This window comes from Cygnus atratus, chromosome 18, assembly GCF_013377495.2.
Source record: "Cygnus atratus isolate AKBS03 ecotype Queensland, Australia chromosome 18, CAtr_DNAZoo_HiC_assembly, whole genome shotgun sequence".
Classification (NCBI taxonomy): domain Eukaryota; kingdom Metazoa; phylum Chordata; class Aves; order Anseriformes; family Anatidae; genus Cygnus; species Cygnus atratus.
Window position 1 is genome coordinate 4868292 of NC_066379.1, and position 22065 is coordinate 4890356.

Below are 22065 nucleotides of genomic sequence, written 5' to 3' on the forward strand. Positions count from 1 at the left end.
CAGCGGCACGGCAGCAGGGATGGAATTATTTTTAATTTCATTTTAATCGAGATCCCGTAACGCGTGCGCAAAAGGACAAAATGTTTTCCTAAGTCAGTTTTGTTCATTCTTTGCAGACTCTTAGGGAAAATGAGGGAGATGAAGAGCCGTGACGGTCACCGGTGGCTGCGGTGACAAGGTGACAGAGCCAGGCAGTGACTGCGTTGGCTGGCCGAGGTCCCCAGGCTGGCACAGGCACTGGTGCCTCTCGTGCAGGGACAGGCAGCGATGACAGGGACCTTTCCTGTGTTTTCAGCCCCGGTAAGACCAAGAAGCTGGATTTCTTGGATTTCTACCAGCACATCTGTGTCTGCTTTGTGTTAAGCCAGGAGGAGCAAAGATGCACATTTCTGCTGGTGACCTCGCCAACAAGCAGGGGACCTGCGAAGCCTGCGGTCACCCCCTGGCCAGCACCACCCCCAGCACCCTCCAAAATCCCACCCCGTGAGCCCCAGCGCTGAGCCTCATCTCAGCAGCACATCGGTATCACAAGGGGATGGTTCATTGTAACCAAAGCAAGTCGCGAGCGATCAGAGACCAGCACTTCTCCCCCTCCAGGAAAACCGACTTTACGAATTCGGAAAGGCTCCAGTCCCAGCTCAGGAGGCAAATAATTGCAGCAGTGTGGTTCAGTGCCGCTGCAGTGGGCGCTCTGCCTTCCTGCAGGACCCCTCATGTTCCCCTCTCTCTTTCCTGCCCTTCGTCCTTTACAGAGGCTAATCCTGGGGCAGTTCCTATCGACCTGCTTGATCCCAAAAAAGAGCTAAATGGGGGAACAGCAGGCGCAGAGGGCTGCAGCTCCCAGGGAGATGCTCTCTGGGTTTCCCTGCTTGATGCCAAGTAACACCACTGCTGTGCATCTCCAGCCACCCCCTGGTCCCAAACCTCATCTCCCTCACTCCAGCACCGCCTGGCTCCATCTGACCCACACCAACACAAGCAGCACCACGAGCTGCCCTGCAGCCACAGAGGGAGCAGGCTGCAGGGGGTCAGGGCTGCTGCCTTGCACATGCAAATAACCCCAGAGGGGAAACCAGGAGGGAAAAGCACCTCGTGCTTGAAAGGGAGAGCCAGCCACCTGCACCACCGCTGCTCCTACAAACCACCGGTGATCACCCCAGCCCTTTCTCCAAGACTCACCTGGGTCCTCATGATTGCTTTGATAGCAGCTTCGAACTCCTCAGAGTTATTGTAGTCGACAGTCCACACGTGGGGCTTCCCAATGAAGTCTTCGGCATATGGGTGCTGGGAGGACACCTACAACGCAACAACGTGAGATGGTTTTTTTTTGCAGTCCCTGCCAGAAGCAGTGCTGCTGTCTAGCACCCGCAGCCGCACCAGCAGAGAGGAGCAGACTGCAGCCGGCTCAGACGCGTTTGGTTTTAAACCACTGCACATGGAGATGTGCTGGGAAGAGAGCAGCTCCTCCGAGCCCAGCTGCTCCCCAGCGTTAGGCTGATGCCCTAAAATTCTCACTGGGTTGGGATGCAACGTTCCCATCAGTGCCAAAAGTGCCGAGCAGCTCCAAATGTCCCCATCCCCATAACTGGGGTAAAACCTAACCTTGACCTGAACCATTCGTGGGAGCAGAGAGGCAAAACAGCCACATCTCTTAGGTTTGCCAGCTCCAGAAACAGGTCAGAGACAAAATCCATCCCCACCGAAGGCGGTGGTGGCAGCTGCTTTGCCCCAATGTTGCAGGAAACCACATGTTGGTACCCCGCCGCCACCCACCTCTGACCAGGCAATTCTGGGGGAACGTGCCTCTTTTATTTAAATCTCTGACACTGCCGTTCTAGCCCCACATTGCTGAAAGGCAGCCAGAGCCCAAAATCTCCCTGTGGGACAGGAAGAGAGAGGATGCTGAGCTGTTTTGGGGAGCACCGCAAAGCAGGAAAACCTGCCAGGAAGAGGAGGAGAGCCACGCTCACTCCTCAGTTTCCTCCCCAGTTTGCTCTCCCTTCCGTTTTTTTCCCCAGCAGATTGCCAAAACTCCTTCCCCTCCCCTGCGTGACCACCCTGGGACATTTCACAGCCCCAGCAGCCAGTGGGGACAGGCATGATTGGGGACAGAGTGGCACCGCCACCGGGCACACGACAGCCACTGCCGGGCTGAGCGTGGGGAGCGAGCGCTGCATTATCCACTTCATTAATAATGAAAGAGGCAATTTTCTCAACCCTTTAACTTTTAAAGAGTTCCTGCTTCGCTCAGATTGAATTTCCAGTGACAGGCAAGCCCAAGAGGGATTTCATCCCCCTGCAGCAATGCTGAGGTCCTGGCATCCTTCTCGTTTTGCAGAACGAGGGGGGAGTCGCTGGGCTCAGGCTGCAGGGGAGCACCAGACCCTGTCCAGGAGAGGTGTGCATGGATCTGCCCCGACCAGAAGGGAATTGGCACGGGGTTTTGGGGTCTGCAAGCGTCTCCCACACCACGCTCTCCTTTGCAACCCCCAGCAGGGCCCCTTCAATCCAAACACTCTGGATACTTCTGCACCTGAGGGTTTGGAGGAAACCTCTCCAAAACATCCCAGTTTAGCACCGTTTTTTCCCTGGGCTGGCTGAATACGATGCTGTACACTTGCCTCTCTCGATGTCGGCTTCCCGCGGAAGAACTCGTGGTTGAGGGAGCTGTGTGGGGGGTTGAAGCGCGCCTGCAGGAACACGCAGCCGTTGGCGATTGCCTCCAGCGGGGCGGGGCCCTCGTAGGGGAACCCAAAGCCGATGAAGAGCTGCAAGGAGCAAACCCGGGCAATGTGAGCTAACGCTGCCCCGGTCTCTGGCATGCCAGACCCATGGAAAGACTCCTGAATAACCCGCCAGCATCCTGTGCTGCTACGGAGCCGCTATGGCAGCTCCATGTGGTTCAACACCCAATAGCTAAAATGTGTTAAAAACTATCCCCACGGTCAGATGGGTGCTCTGTGGCTCACAGCCCACTGGTACAAGACAACAGGGTGTTTGCATCAGTGGGAGCTGTAGAGATCACCCAGAGTGGCTGCAACCGCTGTGGTCCTGCATGGAAAAATGCTGCTTTGCTTGGGGAACCAGGGACACTGTGCCAGCACCCTGCACCTTGCTCTGAGATTCCCATTTCTTTTTATCGAGGCAACGGGAAGAAGAAAAAGAAGAAAAAAAGCCCAAGTGAGAAAGTAATTAATCAAGAAACTTTGCACTCCGTCTGCGAGGAGGAGAAACTCGTCAGACACGTCTCGAGTTGAAATTAGGTGCTCTGCCCTGCTCCTGGGTAATTAGCCCTGCTGACAGCGAGCCTGGGAGGCGAGCAGACACAGGGCTCTCCCTCTGCCGCCCTCTCCTTTAATTAGAGCTCGTTTCTCAAGGCCTGCTTAATGAGGGGCCGCGGCAGAGACCTCGAGGGTGGCCCACCTTCGCCTTCCGCAGCAGCTGCTGGAACTCGTGCTGCGGCAGCAGCCCGTGGTTCTTCACGAAGGCCGGCACCTCCGGCGGCCTCTGCGTCTCGTAGTACACCGTGCCATGGATCTCCATGTACTTGTTGAGGATGGCCAGGAACCTCTCCTTGCCCTGCGGAGGAGTGACGCAAGAATTTGGGGGGCTGATCCCCCAAACCCCTGGGATGAATGAGATTTAATTCTGAAACCACTCACCTGGAACACTCAAACCACCAAACCCACCCCCAACCCTTTTAGGAAGGGCAAAACTTGTACCCTCTCCTCCCCCCCAGATCCCTCAAGACACATATTTAGGGGAGGGGATCCGCAAAATCCATCACCCCGAAACATGCTGTGAACACCAGCACCCCAAGCCCGGCTTTCCCCGCAGCTTCTGCGGGCAGCTTTAGTGCCGGAGCTGCTGAATTACAGATGAGTGGAGGCAGGGGGAGGTTTGCAAAGCCAGGGCTTGTTAATGGCCTCTCATTCCACGTAACAAGTCCCCAGGATGTTCTCACTTGGGTTTAATCCCTCAGCCTGTTTTACTACCTGGAAAATCAAGAGGGTCATCATTTTTCTTCTTTTAGAGGCTTTCTAGCTTTTGCTCTCCGAAGCAGCCTTCCATTTTAACAATTTCTCTGCTGCAGATTTTTTTTTGTGTGCTTGGAGAAACACAAAGGGACCATACTTTGGATGCTGTACTTTCAGCTTACTCCAGGGCTCCGATAGGACCCTAAGGAGCAGACTGGGAGGGAATCAGGAGGTATAAATGAGGAATTTGAGAAAACTCCACACATTGCCTTAAAGCCTCTCTGAACACAGCATTTCTGCACTCAGCCACGTAGTCCTGGACTACTCTAAGGCTAAAAACCAGAGCTGCATACAGAGGAAAGAAGCCAAGCAGCAATTCCTGGTGAGACAAGGCTGCTGGGTGCAATCCTGGCCACAAAGGGCTTGGGGAGATGGGGGTAAAACACCGCTGAGCATCACTCGTGGGGAGAACCAGATCCAGCTCCGCTGAGCATAATCTAACCCCAATAGTTGGGGAATTGGATATTATTTGTGAATTCTGGATTAAAGGAGCAGATGCAGCCCCCCCTCCCCACCCCCTATCCACCTGGGGCAAACAAGAGGCAAACACGTTTTCCCCCTCAAACCGGTGCGCAGAGCTAACGCGGGACAGCGGCGGGGTGCAGCACTGTACCTGCAGCTGGAACATCCCCAGTGGTGCGCAAAGTGATGGGGGGGGCAGAAAACAAAAAAACACAAAATCAAGAGTTAGCTCCTTGTTTTCAAGCCCTGGAAGGAAAAACAACTCTGGAAGAGAGAGGGGGAGAGGCAGAGCCAGTACCAAGAGCTCGGTACCCCCTATGAACAGGAAAAGGATGGTTTTTTTTTACGGACGCATGGAAAGTGGTGGCCCCAGCACCTGAGGACACGCACCTTCCAGATGCTGGCCTCCTTCCCGTACACCACCGCCATGCTGCCCACTTTGTTGGACTTGATGAGCTGCCTCTCCGTCTTGTTGAGCTCCTCCGACACGAAGCCCATGAAGGAGTTGTCAGGGGTGTGAGCTGTGGACACCAAAAGAGGGACATGGCTCGGACCTCGCGGGGCTGAGACGAGCCTGGCTCCAGCACCTTGATGGAGCTTGGAGGAAAAATAATGTGAAATCCCAGGAGAGCACCTCAAAAAAGTAAAGGCTTTGCACCTGCTCGAGGGGCTCTTTAAAAACGTCAGGCATTTTTAAGGCTGTTAAATGGGTTTTATCCAGCCAGGAAAAGGCAATGTTTGAGTCACCGAGCACTCAAGGGGTCACTAGGCTCAGCTCAGATGAGCACAGCTCCCTTCCACGGCACGGCTTATCAGGTAAATCCGACCCCCGGGCTGCCTCCTGCCTCAAAAATCCCAGCCGAGGTAAAACCGTGCTCTGCAAACCCAACTGCCCTGCGTTTGCCTGCTGGAGCCACCTCTCCACCATCTCACATTCCTACAGCAGGAGAGGCGCCGGGAGCTGCGGTGCCCCGTGATGGGCTCAGCGCCCGCCTGCACGCCTTGGGGAGCAGGAGCTCAGATGGGGAGGACAGCACCATCCCTGCAGCACCTTCTAAAGGAGGCCAGAGCTGCTCCTGCGGCACCTACAAGCACCCAAAATTGCCCCCGTGGGTCCCCGTCCCCAGCTTACGGAACATGGTCATGAACTGGGAGGGGTGCAGGTTCCAGTAGCCCCAGTTGGTGCGGAAGCCGCGCAGCGTTGCGTATTCCTCGTGGTTGTAGGCTGGCTCCGTCCCAAAGGTATCGATGACTCGGACGCGGCACCTGGGAGAGGAGAGAGCACCATGGTCACGTCCCCACACCTGCCTAAGGAGTGATTTCTCACCCCAGGGCTTTCCCTCCCCGTTGTTTTCCAGAATGATGCACGTCCTGAAGACTTGCTAATGCTTTTCCCAATATCCCAGGAATGCTGAGGCAGGCATTACTAGCACAAGACTGAGGAGAGAAGGGAAACATCAAGCCGGGGAAGAGAAAAACAAGCTGAATGTGAGAGCAAATGCATTTATAATAAAAGCAATAACATTGCTTGTCATTTTTCTCTCTAATAAAATTGTGTGGGATAGTAGAAGAGATGGGAGAAAACATAATAAATAGCAGGACTATCAGCACTAAATTAAATCGCATATTTTCCTGCCTGGTGATATACTAGGGGATGACGACATTTGTCTTGATGCTGAAGGAGCCAGGGCCAGGGCTCTGCTTCTCACAGACACAAAAGGTTCCCGCTCCTTTTGTGGCACAGCAACCCATGCCTGCAGGCTTGCAGCTTGGAGGCACACACGTGCCGCAGACGTCCATAAGGTTGTGGGTTTTTCTCCCAGTTCAGACTCTTCTAACAAGGTTTTGTTTCAAATATGTGAGGCTCTGGAGTGAGCAGATCCCCTCGTGTCACTGCAGCAGGAGCTGCAGCACGGTGGCAGCTGGTAAAGCTAGGCAAAAATCCGAGCTGCTATCAAAGTGGGAAACTGCCTGGCCAGTGGCTCCTGGGGAGGGGAGGCTGCCCTGACAGGGCTTTGGCTGCCCCAGTGTGGGGCAGAGCTGGGCTGGGGGCAGAAGTGGTGATGGAGGCCCCACAGCTCAGCCCCTGTGGTGCAGCAGCTGGGTAACGATGAGTTTTGCAGCATCTCTTGTCGCCCGTTGTCCTTTGAGGTCATCAGCACCTGCCTTTGCTTGCTAGTTTAGGAAGGCTGGAGAAAGAAGGGGTTTGCTTACCTGTATTTCTTAAAGGAGAGCCCCATGTGCTGCTTCATCTGTTGAAGACCATGGTAGTCGGTGTAAATCAGGTCAAAAGGCAAAGGGTTCGTCAAGGGACAGTTTCCCCGTCCTGGAGGCACCCCTAAATTGCTGGAGAGAACCAGGAGGAGCCAATCAGCTCCAAACAACACACGTGCACATCCCTCACAGGGCTTTAGGAAGGGTCATCAGCCAGCTCCATGCTCTCCACGTTGTCCTTGTGCCCTGGGGACTCGGGGACAGCCTTGTCCCCCCATCTGTCCCCAAGGAGAGCTCCCTATGCAAGGTGAGGCTGGAGCTCCTCTCTCAGTGCTTGGAAAGGCAGGAAAATAGCACTTCTCTGCCCAGCTTTCATTCCTGGGCCAAAAACTCAGTAGTCTGGGGGAGTCCTGGTTCCTCCCCATCTTCACACCCGCTCCAGCCAAGTCCCTACCAAGCACACACGGATGATGAAGCTTTTGCAGAGCAAGAAGCAAGAGCTCACCAGCATCTTGTCTGACACACGTGCTCCCCTGGCCCTACAGGACTAGCCTCATGTTGACACCAGGTTTTGTTTGCTTTGCTGGCGATCACATCAGCACCAACAGACTTGCACAACCGCATCCTCTCCATCCTCTGTGCCCCCAAGGCCTCCAGCTTGGTCACCAGTCCCAAATCCATCCTGTGCACATCTCTCCAGCCCTTACAGGTACTGACCACACCCCACAGGACCCTCATATTCTCCTCTGCCTGCCCCTGAATTTTGGGTACATTTATTACTATTTCTGACATTTTGTCCCATTCGTGGAACAGCTCAATACAGGCAGGGCAGTCTGACCAGGGGTCTCATTCGGTGCCATTGCCAGGGACTTTCAGCCAGTTCCTTAAAATAACCCTTCTCAGCCCCTCTTCCCTCCTGCAGCAGATAAGGTACGTTCTGAAAACCCGGATAAACTAGATGGACTGCAATCTCTTTATCGAGATCATCAGTTACCTTGCCGCCAACGTGCAATGTGATTAATCTGGCATGATACATGGCTGGTAAACCTGCGGCATGTCTCCTTCCATTTTCAATTACCTCTGTGAACTGATGAATCCCTCTCCCCAAAGCTGTTCCATTAAGTGCACCACTGATGTCAGCCTGACAGCCCATCTGCTTGTCTGGACCACGTTTCCTCCTCAGAAAAAAAAAAATGTGACACCTTCCAACTTCAGCAGGTTTCTCAAAAATCCTTGCAACATGTACGTGTGATTTCAGAGTGCCAGTTTGCTCAGAAATAAAAGCGATCCGCCCCTCAGTGGCAATGTTCTTGTGCCTTTTTCCTCTTAAACACTGACTCCTCCATTATTGTGAAACAAAAACATCCACAAAAAAATAAAAATTAAAAAAAATGCTGGGGCCATTTGGTCCAGCCGGGTCCTGCCCCACTCCCACCACGCTGCAGCCCCCGTTCTGCCTCAGTTCTTCTATCGGGGGGAAATATTTGTTGTATTTTGCAAAGCTGAGCCCAGCACCATTGGAAACCCTGCCCTTAGCTCCTGACTGCTGAGATGTCTGGCTTTGTTTTCTTCTGGGATCCTCGCTAACTCCTAATGGGAATTTACCCCACCCATCCCTATAGGTATTTTCCCTTTTCTTAGGAATAAAAGACCCAGATGGTTTTTATATGTCCAGGCTCTGAAGCCTTCACTCTACATGACCTCTCTTATGGGTTCTCTTAATTTCTCTACATTTCTCCTTCCAAAACTGAGCATCCCCCCTGCAGCCCTACCAGGGCCGTCCCAAACTTCTGAGCACTCCTGCGACTCCAGAAAGTGAGTAACCACAGAATCACACTGCTCGCCCAAGCCAGGAAAAACACAGATTTTCAATTTAAGGCAAAGAGCTGCATCTGCAGCTGCTTCACTGCTCCTGTCACAAGGAATATCAACATCAGCTCCGGGCAGAGCGGCCGGGTCAGCCGCAGGGGAAACAAGCTGCACTTTTATCACTTTTATGGGCGATTTTACACGATGCAGCAGATTGGGAAAATGGCAGGACTAGAAAGGCTCTCACCTCCGCGAGCCACCTCAATGAGATAAATAGGGCAGCAAGGTGACCTGGCCTCACAGAGGCAGGGATGCTTGCTCCCGGCAGGGGATGCTGGCCCAGTGCCCCCCAGTTTGGGCAGGATGCGGTCCCGGAGCTGAGCTCGGGCTGGGGACAGGCTGCAAGTGGAGCACCCAGCTGAAGCAACAGGGCACAGCCTGGCTGCTCTCTGCACCAGGGAGAAAGGGAATTTTAAAGCCACTAAAAATCCCCAGGATTTTATAGAGATGCAATAGTAAATGCCACGTTTGCTTGCCTACACGCTGCTTCTGCCTTGGGCATCAAGCGATGTGTATTTAGGAGTTATGGAAACCGTGCCGTGCCTTTCCCCGAGCCCCCCAGCCCTCTGCACCTCTGCTCTTCAACCTGAGTTTTGGCTGCAGGCACCCCTGCCCAGAGCCTGGCAGCAGTGCCGGCTTGCACCAATGTGCACAGCCATGGAGCCAAGCAAACCTTACATTTCACCAAACCAGATCTTTTCACTTTTTCCACTTCTCTTCCAGCACTTACACACCATACATTCTGTAATGAGGCTGCTTGTGAGATGCATCCAAGCTAGATGCCACAAGCTCGGATGCCTCACACAAGCACCCTTGTTTCAGAACCATCCAGGATTTGAACAAAGCCCTGAACGGGCTTGACAAGGGGCTGCAGGAGCAGCAGGCAGTGCTGCTCGTGCCGAAGCCTCTGCAAACTTCCCCCTGGGTACGTGCCGCAGGGCCAGCCCAGCCCTGACACCTCTCTCCAAAGGTCTATGACTTTACCACGTCCACTCGTGCTCCGAGTCAGGAAGGAATCTGAAGGCAGGGCTGGTGGCTTTGAAGCAGAGGGTCTCTCTCTCACTTCCTTATCCTTCCTAAACACTTCTGAACTGCTGATTTTAATATTCCAATCATGCAAATGCAGGCCGCACCTCCTAGGTGGTGGGATTTTTTTTCCCCCATTCCTCCTTATTTAAACATTCTTTATTCAAGCTTTCATCATTTGCCAGTTAAGTCAACTAATTTTCTACTAAACCCAATTTCACTCATGGTTGGAGTGAAATTTCCGCGATTTTTCCTCGTGCCGTGTACCATTAATGGCGCTTGAAATTACGCAAATAAAATTGATGAGCACAAACGCCTTTTTTCTCAGCAAGCTCAGCCAGGAGATTTGTTTTCAAGAAACCCTCGATCCCAGTCCTGCTCCTGGAGAAACCTCCCCTCCGAGATGCCCGGTGCATCCCCACGGCCGGCTTCCTCAGCTCTTGCTTCCCACGAGGGCTCACATCACCTCCGATGCTGGCAGACACGAGCACCGAGCTTCCCCCTCCACCAGCTGCCTCCACCGGCTGTGCCCACTCCGGAATAAATCTACAGCAGCTTCTTGTCCTGCTATTTTCCCCTTGTAGGTACTTCAATCAACCAGGGGACGCGTTCCCTTCCCGAGCACGGGGCAGGCTCTCTGAATTCAGATGACTGCAGGCTTGTCTTTACATCCCGTTGACCTGTTTTCAAATTAACCCAACCTTTCCTTCCAAGTCATCGCTCCTGAGGCTGAGAAGTCCATCAGTAAATAGCTCTCATGGGAACCTGCTGCCAGCCCAGGCCAATATCCCACGTTATATCCGACTGCACCCTCTCTGCCCGCATCTGTTGGCATCAGCGAGCTGGGCTGCAGCAGGGGGACCGCAGAAGGGCTCGTGCCTTTTCTGCTCCCTGTTTGCAGAGGCACAGGGAACTACCCGAGGGACAAAGGGTGCTGGAGACAGCCCAAGCAGAGTGCTGGCCCCTGGGACAGCTCCGTCACCAGCGATTTAAAGAGCAAAACAGAGGCTGTGAGATGCCCGCCCCGCTGCATGGCCTCTGCTCCCTGCTCTTCCTCCTGCCAGAAGGGAGGAGATGACCTCAGAAGCCAGGGGTTTCCAGCAATTACAGGACTCTTTGTTAAGCCACCTGCAAATTTCGTACACCTGCCGTGTGCCACCGGCATCTGGACTCTTTTCCTGGCCTGTGGTTGTGTGCTGCAGCCCAGCTGGGGGAGGGAGGCCAGCAATCATATTTTCTTCTGAGGTTCAACAACACCCCGCTTTCCCATCGTGGCAGGAGGCAGCACTCCTCTCACCTTTCTAAATTATGCCATGATTACCAAGGTTACGATAACCTCTACGTGATTAAAGCAGAAGTTTCTGCAAAGGCAAAGAAGCCAGCTTAGCGAGTCCTCATTTGGCTACAAAATAAACATATTTCACGAAGGAGTGCAATTTAACAGCTCGGTAATTCGCGCTAATTTATGCACCTTCCTCTCCTACGGGATGGAGCCCTCCGAGGTGGCAGAGATCCCTCCCCGTCGCTCCTCGCCGCTCCAAGGCGGCTCCATCCCCGCTCCCCACGTGGGAGCCGCCAGCAAAGCTCTGAGCAGGGAGATGCTGAGTTAACGGGAGCAGCACTTGTGGCATTTCCCAGCTGGAATTGGCCAGGAGAAGCCAGAAGAGGTGCCCGACCTGGGCAGAGCTGAACCCTGGAGAAGTGCAGAGGGTGCAAAGCCGCTGATTTCAGCCCAGCTTGCTCTGAACGGCTCCCACAGGGTTCAGTGCCAAGTTAAATGAACTGCAGAAAATTACCTGTGTTTGGAAACATGCTGGCAGAGAGAATGGCTCTTCCTGGTCAGAAATTCAGCAAATAACCAAGAAAGTTCCCAGGAAAGGTAAAGAAATGTTTGGGCTAACCCAGGGAGCAGCTGGGGTGCTCTCATTGTGGCAGTTCCCTGGGCACACCTCGCCCAGCCGGGCTGCCTCCTGCTGCCCCCCAGCAACATCTGCAGCAGCTCAAAATAAAGGATATTTTCAGCCAAATTGTCACAGGTGCCACTAGAGCAAAGCTGGTTCCTACCCACTGATGTCCCAGGCCCCTGGGTGCTGCATTACTTAGGATGTACCTGCTGGAAACATGCCCTGATTAAACTACAGATGGAAAAAAATAATAATAAAAATACACCCAGCCTTCCCACGGTGTTCAGCATTCAGCCCAGTGCCCCAGCACGGACACGAAAGCCCGCTTACAGAAACACAGTCTCAAGGAATGGAAAAAGCGGATGCTACACAAAATGCATTTCATCCCCAATGGCATGGAGCTGCTAAGTCCCACGACCTTGCCATGCCGTCATCAGCGTGCATGTCTGGCCACTGCTGGACATCTGCACGAGCAGTCCCCGGCTCGCCCGCGCGATGCCAGGGCTGTGTTTGCCAGCTGGAGAGGGAAGGTGAAGCCTGGAGCCCGGGCACCGCGCTGGTTTTCATGCGAACAGATGCGAGGCAGAAAGATGGTTTTTTATCTGCCAGAAAATAATTAGAAATGCCTTCATCTGGACATCGCGTTTCCATTCGAATGGCCCTTTTTGCAGCCTGAATACACCTCAGTGACCGTGGAAAGCACGGGAAAATAGCGGCTCTAATTAAGTAGATGCCAGGCAGCGAGGTGAGAGCGGTGGAAGCGCTGGCTGCAAGCACTGGGATGCAGCCCAGGGCCGAGCAGAGCCCCGTGCCCATGCCCCACTTATTGAGATGCTCCTCGCCTGCACCCCACGGCTCACAGCCGCTGCTGCTTGCCAGGGAGAGGGCTGCCAGCAGGGGAACATGCACGTGCCTAAAATTAAGTGCCCTGCCAGGGCCTGTGTTTTGAGTCCAGGACTTGACACCGGAGCAATTAAGCTCCGAGAACACTTTGTAAAGCCCTGACCCCACGAGGCATCAAATCCTGTTTTCTTCGACTTTCTGTCCTGCCTTATGAGCTGTTAATTTCAAGGGGGTGATTTCAAAAGCACCTTTCAACGCCGCCTAGATCAATACTCCCCATCGCTTCAGCAGCGTGCAGAACTGCCCTCAGCTCCTGAAACCTTCCCCAGCAGCCCCCAAAAGCAGCCAGAGGTGTTGATGTGACCATGCCCACCGGTACCCGAGGACGGGGCAGGAGCCCGGTGCCCATCCTGCCATGTCCCGGAGGTGCTGGGGGATGCTCAGCTGTGTGCACCCAGTGATGATTGTGGGTTTGTGATGGCACAGCCATTGCTCTAAAGGCGCTCCTCGTAATTTTCCAGCATCTCCTACGAGCTGCCTCATTAGGAACCCAGCTCAGGCCCTGCAGACAACCCTCCCCTCCCCTGCCTCATACAGCGAGCCTGGTTCGCGTCTCCCTGCAAGCACATCTGAGCTACCAAAGCAGCACGGGGGGGCTTCAGGTAAGAACCGAGTGCTTATATTCGGATTTGGGGGTGTCTCCTTCCTCTAATCAGGGCTCAAAATGCTGCCGTCTCCCTCTGCTGCCTCTGCACATCCAGCACACAACTCAGACACCTCGTAACCCACCTGATGCGTTGCAGCACGGCCAACATGTGCCCAGCGATGCTCTGCTCCCGTGTTTCACCTCCAGCCTGGCAAGGTGCATCAGAAGGCAGCTAACAAATTCAACGAGAAGTGCAGGAGAGGACAAACAGCTGCCTTTGGTTCAGCAGCAGGAGAAAAATTAACCTCTGGCAGGACACAGCAGCGTGATTAGCAGGTCTCGTAGCTCCAGGGTGGGCAAAAGCAAGGCTGGATTTGGTGTGTTGCGGTAATTCGACAGCCCCTGCAGCTCACGGAGAAGTGCCGGCACCGAGCTACAAGATCTGCCCAAGCCAGAAGTGTCTGCAGCCCAGGCAGGACAGACAGACAGACAGACGGCGGGTGTGATGGGGACAGAGAAGTTCAAGGACGTGGCGAAGGACGCGCAGCAGCGAGGTGGGGATACGGCCTCCTGCCTCCCCTGCGAAGGTGAGCAACCTGATCGATTCCTGGAGCCCATTTTGGAACCAGGCCATGCAAAAACAGGGCTGGGCTCAGCAAATCCTTCGTTCTGGGTTCGCTTTCATCCCCAAAGCACCTGGGAAAGACCAGCTCAGCACCCGGGCGCTTCACCATTTGCAGTATAGCCGCTGCTGCTCTCCGCCTCGGAGCACCGTGCGATGCACCAGGGCCTGGGCCGTGCTCCAGATCCCTTTGCACACGCAGCCCACCAAGTGCCACCTTTCAGGGCCAGGGACTTTCTCTTTGTCCTGTTTACCCAATCCCCATACTTTAGACCCAATCCTGACCACCGCCTCCAGGCACTGCTGCATTGCAATCAATAAACACACCAGTTACGAGCAGCTGGCAGGTAACTGCTGGCTGAAGAGTGCACACACAAACCTTTTAGCCATCCCTTGCCAATGATCAATACAGGTAAAAAATCAGCTCAGAAACGTGAAGAGGCAAAAACAAACCGGGAGAGAGGTTATTCCACGCTGAATAATGTATGGGCACCAGGCTTTGCTCCGCGAAGCTGTGCTGGGCAGGAGCAGGTACAGCTCTGAGCTGTGAAAGGAGCAGGGGGGTGCCAGAGAGAAATAAACAAGAAGCGGAATCAACATTTCACTTTTCTGGAGCGAAATATCCCCAAACCCAGCCCAAAGCTGGATATCCTGGCTGCGGGCTGAGCTGGTGATCACAATGCTGTGGTGTGAGCCAGGGGAACCCCAAAAATCTGCAAGGTGGTGCTGCTTGAGGGGCTTCACCCGAGGCACCTGAAGCCATGTGTGAGCTCCCTGAGCTGCTCCAGGGGGCTGCACGGGGTCAGAAGGACAGGGAATTGGAGCACTTGGGCTGCCCCTTCCCCACCTGGGTGGCTTTAGCTTTGCTGCCCGTCCTCAGCAGAGCCAGCTGGGGGACTGAGCAGGGACAGAAGCATCACAACGCATTCCTGATGTGGGCTGCAGCCAGTTTTCCCTTGCACACCTTGTAAGGAGAGGGCAGAGGGGGGGGCCTGGGTCTGTCCCAGCACTGCAGCCCCCTTCTTCTCTCATCCCTGGCTCTCTGCACAGCATCCCCTGCCCGCGGCCACCGGCAAAGCCCCCTCGGGGCCTTGGCTAAGCATGCAAGATTAACGGCTAGCACAGCTCGTTATTAATCACGCATGTTCAGTTAAGCCTCCCGCTTGCTCCCTGCAGCACGGGGGCTTATCTCAGCCCTCCTCCATGGCACAGCAGCGGGGAGCTTTCTGAAAGGTCATCAGGTACCGAGCTGGGCCCCAGCCAGCACCAGGACACGTCTCCAAAGTGGGACCTGGCTCCGGACCCAGCTCCTGCCCCGCTCACCCCAGCTGTGGAGGGGAAGAGGGATGGAGCCATGCGTCCAGATGTCTGGGGGAATAGGTCCAAAGCCACACAGCCAGAGCAGATTTCATCGTGGCCAAGCGGTGCCAAAGCTCCTACGCTTCTTAAAAAGCTGAAACATTGCAGGGCCTCTCCCCAGGGCGGCTCGCAGGGGGAAACAAACCCTGCACAACCCCCAGGAAGCCTCAGCCAGCTCCTTCCCCTCATTAAACAACCACCGTGAGGCCCTCCATCAAAAAACACAAACAAGGACCACGCAGCAACAACAAAAGCCTCCCAGCCATTAACTTCCTCCGTCCTGGAGCTCACGGATCCAATTCAGCACGTCGATTTAGCTCAGCACGCAGCACAGCACAGGGATGGCCGTGATGTGCGCCCGTGCCTCCTTGAGAAGCTGCTGCATCTTGCAGCAGGACCAGGATTATTTTTTGGAGTTAATTACTCGGGAGCTAATTCTGTTCATTAATTCTGAATGCTGCAGGGACTGGGTTGGGTTTTTTCTTTTTTTTTTCTTTTTTTTTTTTTCCCAGGATTGTTATTTATTTTTTGCACTCCCTTCCCAGCACAGCTCATTATGCGGCAGATGCGGGCTTAAGCATCGCCCCAAATCTTCCCAGTCCATGAGGCGACTTCAGGCTTTTCTCCATTTACATCCCGCCCTCGTTTGCATTTTCATTGGCACTTGCCCTCCAACTTGACATCTCTGGCAGGAGCCCCAGAAACCTTGCGAGAAGCCCGGTGATAACTCAACCTCAGCAGCAGAGAGGAGCGTGGCAGCAGAGCCCCACACCCACTTGGGCATCTCCTATATGATCACCTTTTCCTTTCTTCTTTTTCCACTTGATATTGGTCTCTCTTGGAGACTGGGCACTGCCCAGACAAGCCCTTAGGGTGGCCAGACACAGTTGTTTGCACACTCCCACCCTGTCTCTCCCCACAGCACACCGCAGAAAGCACCTCAAAATTCCCCCGCAGGTCCCCAAAGCCACCCCCAGGACCTCCAAAGGAGGGCTCCTTGGTGGCAGCCACCCCCTCGCAAGGGACACGGGTTATTTTTGGCAGCCTTACTCAGCTGCCTCGCAGCCGAGCAGGAAGGGAGGGAGGGAAGGAAGGAAGGAAGGAAGGAAGGAAGGGAGCACAGCCACCGCTCAGACACCGCCGGGGAAGCCACCGGGGCTGAGTGCAGCCGCATACCCGCTATGGTGTGGAGGGAAGAGCCCCCGACCTGTGGGACATCCTGCAGACACATGGCTCCCAGAGAGCATTGTTGGGGAACGGGGGCCAGAAGGGACTTGGGAAATGCCATGTGCTGAAAGCAAGGGACTAACGTTGCTCAGACCCAGCCCCAGGACCACGCGATCAGCCCCATGCAAAGCCCTGGTGCAAAGCCTTAAATTTGTACCAATCTCTCCCGCCTCCCTGGGATGCCGAAGGGATGGGATCGATCCCAGCCATGACACTGTTGGGCTGCAGCAACCCAGAGCTTGCACCAGCCATGGGCAGGGGAAAAGCCAGCCCTGAGCTTTGCAGATCTCATAATTTCAGAGAAGATCCCGGCGCTGCCCGTGCAGAGCCCGAGGGCATCGCGCACCCACGGCACCCACCTCTGCAGCTCCTTCAGCGACACCGTCACCCTCAGGCTGTGTCCCAGGAGGAAGAGGGCAGCCAGGATGTCCGCCCACTGCACCATCTCGCCCAGCGGGCCCCCCTTCAGCACCCGCGGGCTGAAAACGTCCCCCGACTCCTCCGTCAGGAAGCCGATGTGAACCAGGATCTGGGGACGGGAGGAGAGGGGTCAGTGCCAAATGGGCAGCTGGGGAGGAAAGGTGTTATCACCATCGGGCAGTTTGGTTTTTACAGGCTTTGGCCAAAAATGACTGATGGTCGTCCCCCCCCCCCCACCTCCTCCTGCAGGCTGTAATTACTCAGGGAAATCACTCAGGTGTGAAGACAAACAATCTATGCCCAATTAGCAAAGACCCAATATTTAGAGGCTCCCAGCAGCTGGGCTTTCTCCGTCTTTAGACCAGGTCCTTTTTCCCCTTGCACAGCAGGGGCTGTCCATGGACGGGGCATGAATCTCCCCTGCAGAAAGGGACACCAAGGGGAGGGCACAGGGCCAACAGCCTCTGGCACCCCTAGGAGCTGTGCCACCCCCTCCCCAAATTGCAGTATCCAGCTGCAAAATTCTGCCCAGATTTTGGTCACGCTTGTCCTGTGACGTCCTGAGCACACACAGAGCCATGGCCAAGGCCACCCAGCTGGGAATCACAGAATATTAGGGATTGGAAGGGGCCTTGAAAGATCAGCTAGTCCAATCCCCCTGCCGGAGCAGGACCGAAAACCCACAGGAACACAGCCCAGCCCCTGCAGCCCTGCAGCTGCTGGAGCTGAACACTTCGTGTCCCCCTCCCCACATCCACATTCCCCCCCACCCCGCAAGTTGCTCCTACGTGTTTCTGGTCTCTTTGCCGACCCTTCAGCTTCTGCTCAAGGCGCCGGGCCGCCCGCAGCCACTGCTGGGCCAGGTGCCGGATCCTTTTCTTCATGAAGCTGAGCGACTCCTTGCCCGTGCCCACCAGCTCCAGCAGGCGAGCCAGGTCGCTCCGGAAAGCTGCCTGCGGGAGAAGGGAGCGATGCTTTGTGCCTGCTGGGCACTTGCAAGAAAAGTACTGATTTTTTTTTTTTTTTCGCCCCAAGAACCAGCTGGAGAGGGGTGGCTTCACTTGGGAAACCCGATGCAGAAGGCAGATGGGAGAAGTGGAGGATTTTAGGGGTTGCTTCCTCTTCTCGCTGCCTCTCATCTCGGCTCTTGATGTCAAGGACATGGGAAAAAGCCCTTGGACTGCCCATGTCTGGGGATGGCGGTGGCACAGGGGTACCCAGAGCAGCCCCAACCAGCCCCCCTCGCACCATGGTTAACGCCATGCATCCAAGGTGCCTTCCCAGCCAAACCATCCCCCTCGTGTCACCCGGCCACGAGGTGACACCAGCACTCCACCACGTGCCAAACCCTGCGCCTCAGCGCATCCCAGGTGGGAGAAAACCCACGGGTGGCATCGGGATGGGTGCTGGGGACTGCCCGGGGGACATTTATTGCAGCAGCCCCGTGCCCATCGCATCCCCCCGTTGCCCTGACCTTACCTGGGCGCGGGGCGGCGGCGGGGGGGACGGGGCGGCCGCCGTCTGGTTCCTCCAGGGCAGGGGAGGGCAGAACCACTCGACTTCGCTGAGGTAGATGAGGAATGAGCACTCGGTGCCGTCCACGCCAAAAAATGCATAGCAGGGGTCAGAGGTCCACCGGGCCCTCATCCACTGCAAAGGGGGCAAAGAAACACGGGGGGCTCGTCCCTGGCGCGGGGACCCTCGGTCCTCATCCCCCTGAGCCACGTTGGGGCTGGGGGCGAGGGCAGGGGGACAAGTGGTGCAGAGCCGCAGAAAAAGGATGGGGTGGTTGTGCTCTTTTTTTGGTGTCTGGTTTTTTTTTTTGTGTGTGTGTTTTTTTTCCACCTGTTCCAGTTCTTCCCCCAGACCAAGTCATTACCTCCTAGGTAATGCACTACAGGGATTTCTTCTCATCCCGTGTGCCAGGGCTGCCGATTTCACAGCCCCAGGCGCACGGCAGGGCGAGGAGGCAGATCCAGCAGCCATCCCCGAAAAGGATTTCACGTGCAGGAGAACAACCAGCGACCGCAGCCCCCATTCATCATTCCCCCCGCCCAGCTCCTGCCAGCCTCTTCCTAATTCAACTCCAAAACCAAATCTCCTCGGGAGACAGGTCGCAGCGCCCGCTATGTAAAATGCACCAATCACCCAGACAGGAGATTGGATTACAGCCTTCCACAATTAAATTACATCCCGAATTCGCTCCAATCGTGGACAGAAAGGGTGCCTCGTGCTAGGGGAGGTGGAAAACGCAACGCCCCGGCGTCATTTCGATATACCCTTCAGTGTCTTTGCAGGGAGACTCAGCCTGCAGGATCCTGAGCTTGGAAGCAGGAGGCCGGGAAGGGGAGGGGAGAGGGAGATGCTTTTAATTAGTTCATGTAAATATGCTCTCTGACAAAGCAATCGTGCTCCAGGCCAAATGCCAGGCTGCGCTGAGGTGTAAGGAGTGCGCCGTGGCGGGCAGGACGTGGTATTTGCGATCGAGGTCCCTGCCACCTTAACAAGATGCTCTTCTGCGACACGCTGAGGTTATTCCCCAGACACCGGCACTGCTCCAGATATTTAAAGAAGATGTGACAGTGCTTTCTCCTCGCCTTGCTTCTGTCATTAAACACAGAAAATACCGGCAGGGAGAGACAGCCTCAGGCAGCTGAGCCTGCTGCTGCCTGCCAGCCCCTGGGTCCCCAGCCCTTCCCCGCTGCTTGAAGCCTTTCCCAGCAGTTTCCAGTTGCGGTCAGCCCCGACTCACCTCCACCTTCCCAGCGCAGTCAGGGTACTTGGGGTCCCTGGGCACCTCGCACTGGTCCCTCCTGCCGTCCCCCACTGCGGAGAGAGGAGTTGGGTGAGGCAGCACCGGCTGGCGCCACGCGAGGGGATGGGATGGGGCTGGCAGCCCCCGGGCATCATGAGGCAAGATTTTTAGGAGAAAACTAGGGCTGTTGGAGACCAGGGAGTGGGGGTTCCCTCCTCTTCCTGGCTGCAACAGCAAGGCGAGAGCCCTGGAAACCACACTCAGGTCAAAGATGCAGCAACCACGCGCTGCATCCGCACCGAGCTGCCCCAAGTAGTGCCAGGAGCTCTGCCCAAGGGCTTCATGTGCTCCCCTTGGTTTTGCAGACTGGAGTGGGTTAGGTAGCCTCAGATCAGCATCCACCCTACATTTTTACCAAGTTCTCCATGGCAGGATCTCCCTATTGCACCTGCGTACCGTGTCAGAGCCCAGCTGTGCACAGGACACTTACTTTTTGCGCTCATGAGGCTGTTCCGGAGAATCTGATCTACTTTTATTGCGATGTCTGAGACGTTTTGAGCGATAGCTTGGATCCTCTCCATCAACCCGGCTGCTGGTTGGAACCTGGAAACAAAGCAGAGACGCCCTGAAAACATCCCCCAAACCCAGGCAGAGCCAAGCTGTGGGGTGCAACGCGGGAGCGCCTCGTCCTGCACAGGCTTGGCACCGAGCTCGGTGGCTTCAAAGAGATTAGGCTTTAAAACTGCATAAATCGGTTTTCTGCTATTTTTTTTTTCCAGTGTGCTCATAAACATAGATATAGCTATGCATTTTACATAGGGAAGTATTAAATATGCCGGAGAAATCTGTTATCCTTATTTCAAACGTGCTATGTTTGAAAATCCCTCTGCTGCAATTGTTGGTCTTGCAGCAGTGCATGCAGGAAGATGGGGGGAGAAAAGAACCAAAAATCAAGCAAAAGGATTAAAAAAGCAGTGAATGGTGAAGGACAGAGCCACACCACAAAGCACGGGCATGTGGATGGCCCGAACCACCACCGACGGGCGAGCAGATTTCCACTCCCCCTGGTGAGGAGAGGTGCATGAGGGCTTTGGGGACAGGGCCATCAGCAGCACAGCCTGAGCTAGCTTTGAGCATGGTGTCACAGCCCCCACAGAGCACACAGGGACCTTTCTGGTACGGCTGGAGATCAAATGCCACCGGCATGAGTTGCTGCACGTGGTGTCTGTCAAGCTAAGGCTCAAGATCAATGCCGTCCTGGGTAAGCAGCACCATTAAACTCCTCTACACAACACACCGAGCGGCACAAGTGACAGCACTGCAAAAACACCCGATGTCAATTAAAACCCGTCGTAATTTACACAAAAATGTACGTAATTTACAAAATTCAATCCATTAGCAGCAGCGCCCTGCCTCTCTCAGTGAGGGGCAGGATCTCCACCTCCGATGCCTCGCTTGCCATTTCCACTGCAAACGATGCCCTGATGAGCTCGGTTATCACGGAAAATAATTTCCCCTTCTGCAGCGTCAGGGCCATGAGATTTTCCCACTGCTGCTGAGATTGTTATAATACAAGGAAATGTCCTAAGCAGGGAGCAAAACCAAAAGGGCTACCTCGAATACTCCTGGCACAGAAATAGGTACTGATATCAGGTCCTTCCCCCTGAAGTTTTATGCTTGTTCTCCAGCGGACCACTGAACCTGAAGGCTGGGATTTAAAGTACCTCTGTCCTCAAGGCTAAAAAAATCCTGGTTTTATGAACCGATACTGCTCCGGCTGTTGATTTAAAGTCCATTCTCCAGCAGCAAGCTGCCCACATTTTTCCTTCTGGCATGGTTTATGACCATCGATACTCAAGCTGCATACCTCCACGGGGAGCAACATATCTTAGGCTTTTAAGAAATAATAATTAAATGCAGAGGACACCATTGCCCCCAAGTAACTTCCAACCTTTTGCAGAGAATAAAGCCCAGGTCTCCTGCCAGCTGCTGTAGCTGCTGAAACAGGGAGATTCCTCGTGAGACCCTGGCAAAATACAGACACAAAAATGACCTGCGACAAGCTTGGCTTGTGAGCGTGGCTCTGAGGAGACAAAATGCTCCCAGTCTGAGGGCAGAAATACTCAGCCAGCCCTGAAAGCTCTCAAAGCCCTGGTTTTTGGAAGCTTTATTCCACCAGGAAGCCGCAGTCAGTCCATGCACGTGACGAGCACGCACAGACTAAAAACTAAAAAGCTAGGACGGGCAGGTGAGGATCAAACATCTCCAGAACTACCAAATTTACAGCCAACGAGCCCAACCTCCTGCTCTAACAACGGGAAGGGGACAATGTCTCGGCAGGGATGCGCCTCAGGTTTCTCCAGCACTCACAGCAAAGCAAAAGGATGGGCACAGCCACAGCAGCCCCGCTCCAGAGCGCCTAAATCAGGGCACGGTGCAACCTTTACCTGCAGCCAGAAGTTGTCCCAACACCCGGCCAGGTCTAATCCAGCCCCCAGCAATCAGGAGGACCCCAAAGGCTGAACGCAACCTTGGTCTCCATCTCCTCCCTGATGACCTCCAGACGTCAGCGAGGACCAAGCACTGGCACTGCCAAACATAAAATCAGGCTCTTCACCCCAAATGAACAGCTCAGCCCTGCAGCCAGCACCAATCCTGCTCGCTGCCACCAGGTCTGGCCC

The 22065-nt window shown here is 54.9% G+C and overlaps 1 protein-coding gene across 2 annotated transcripts in view; it reads right to left on the reverse strand.

The window, feature by feature from the left end:
- MGAT5B (alpha-1,6-mannosylglycoprotein 6-beta-N-acetylglucosaminyltransferase B) overlaps positions 1 to 22065 on the reverse strand; it is a 56859-nt gene that overhangs the window by 6449 nt on the left and 28345 nt on the right. The window contains exons 4-14 of one of the 2 annotated variants that reach the window (XM_035570552.1): positions 19869 to 19987; positions 19382 to 19455; positions 18109 to 18279; positions 17418 to 17582; positions 16569 to 16738; positions 6714 to 6845; positions 5632 to 5765; positions 4890 to 5020; positions 3424 to 3579; positions 2622 to 2768; positions 1180 to 1296 (exon numbers count right to left, since the gene is read on the reverse strand). In XM_035570552.1, the coding sequence (XP_035426445.1) occupies positions 1180 to 1296; positions 2622 to 2768; positions 3424 to 3579; positions 4890 to 5020; positions 5632 to 5765; positions 6714 to 6845; positions 16569 to 16738; positions 17418 to 17582; positions 18109 to 18279; positions 19382 to 19455; positions 19869 to 19987 (1516 nt within the window). Of the gene's footprint in view, positions 1 to 1179; positions 1297 to 2621; positions 2769 to 3423; positions 3580 to 4883; positions 5021 to 5631; positions 5766 to 6713; positions 6846 to 16568; positions 16739 to 17417; positions 17583 to 18108; positions 18280 to 19381; positions 19456 to 19868; positions 19988 to 22065 lie in introns of both variants that reach the window. The other variant, XM_035570551.1, reaches the window with a different exon arrangement.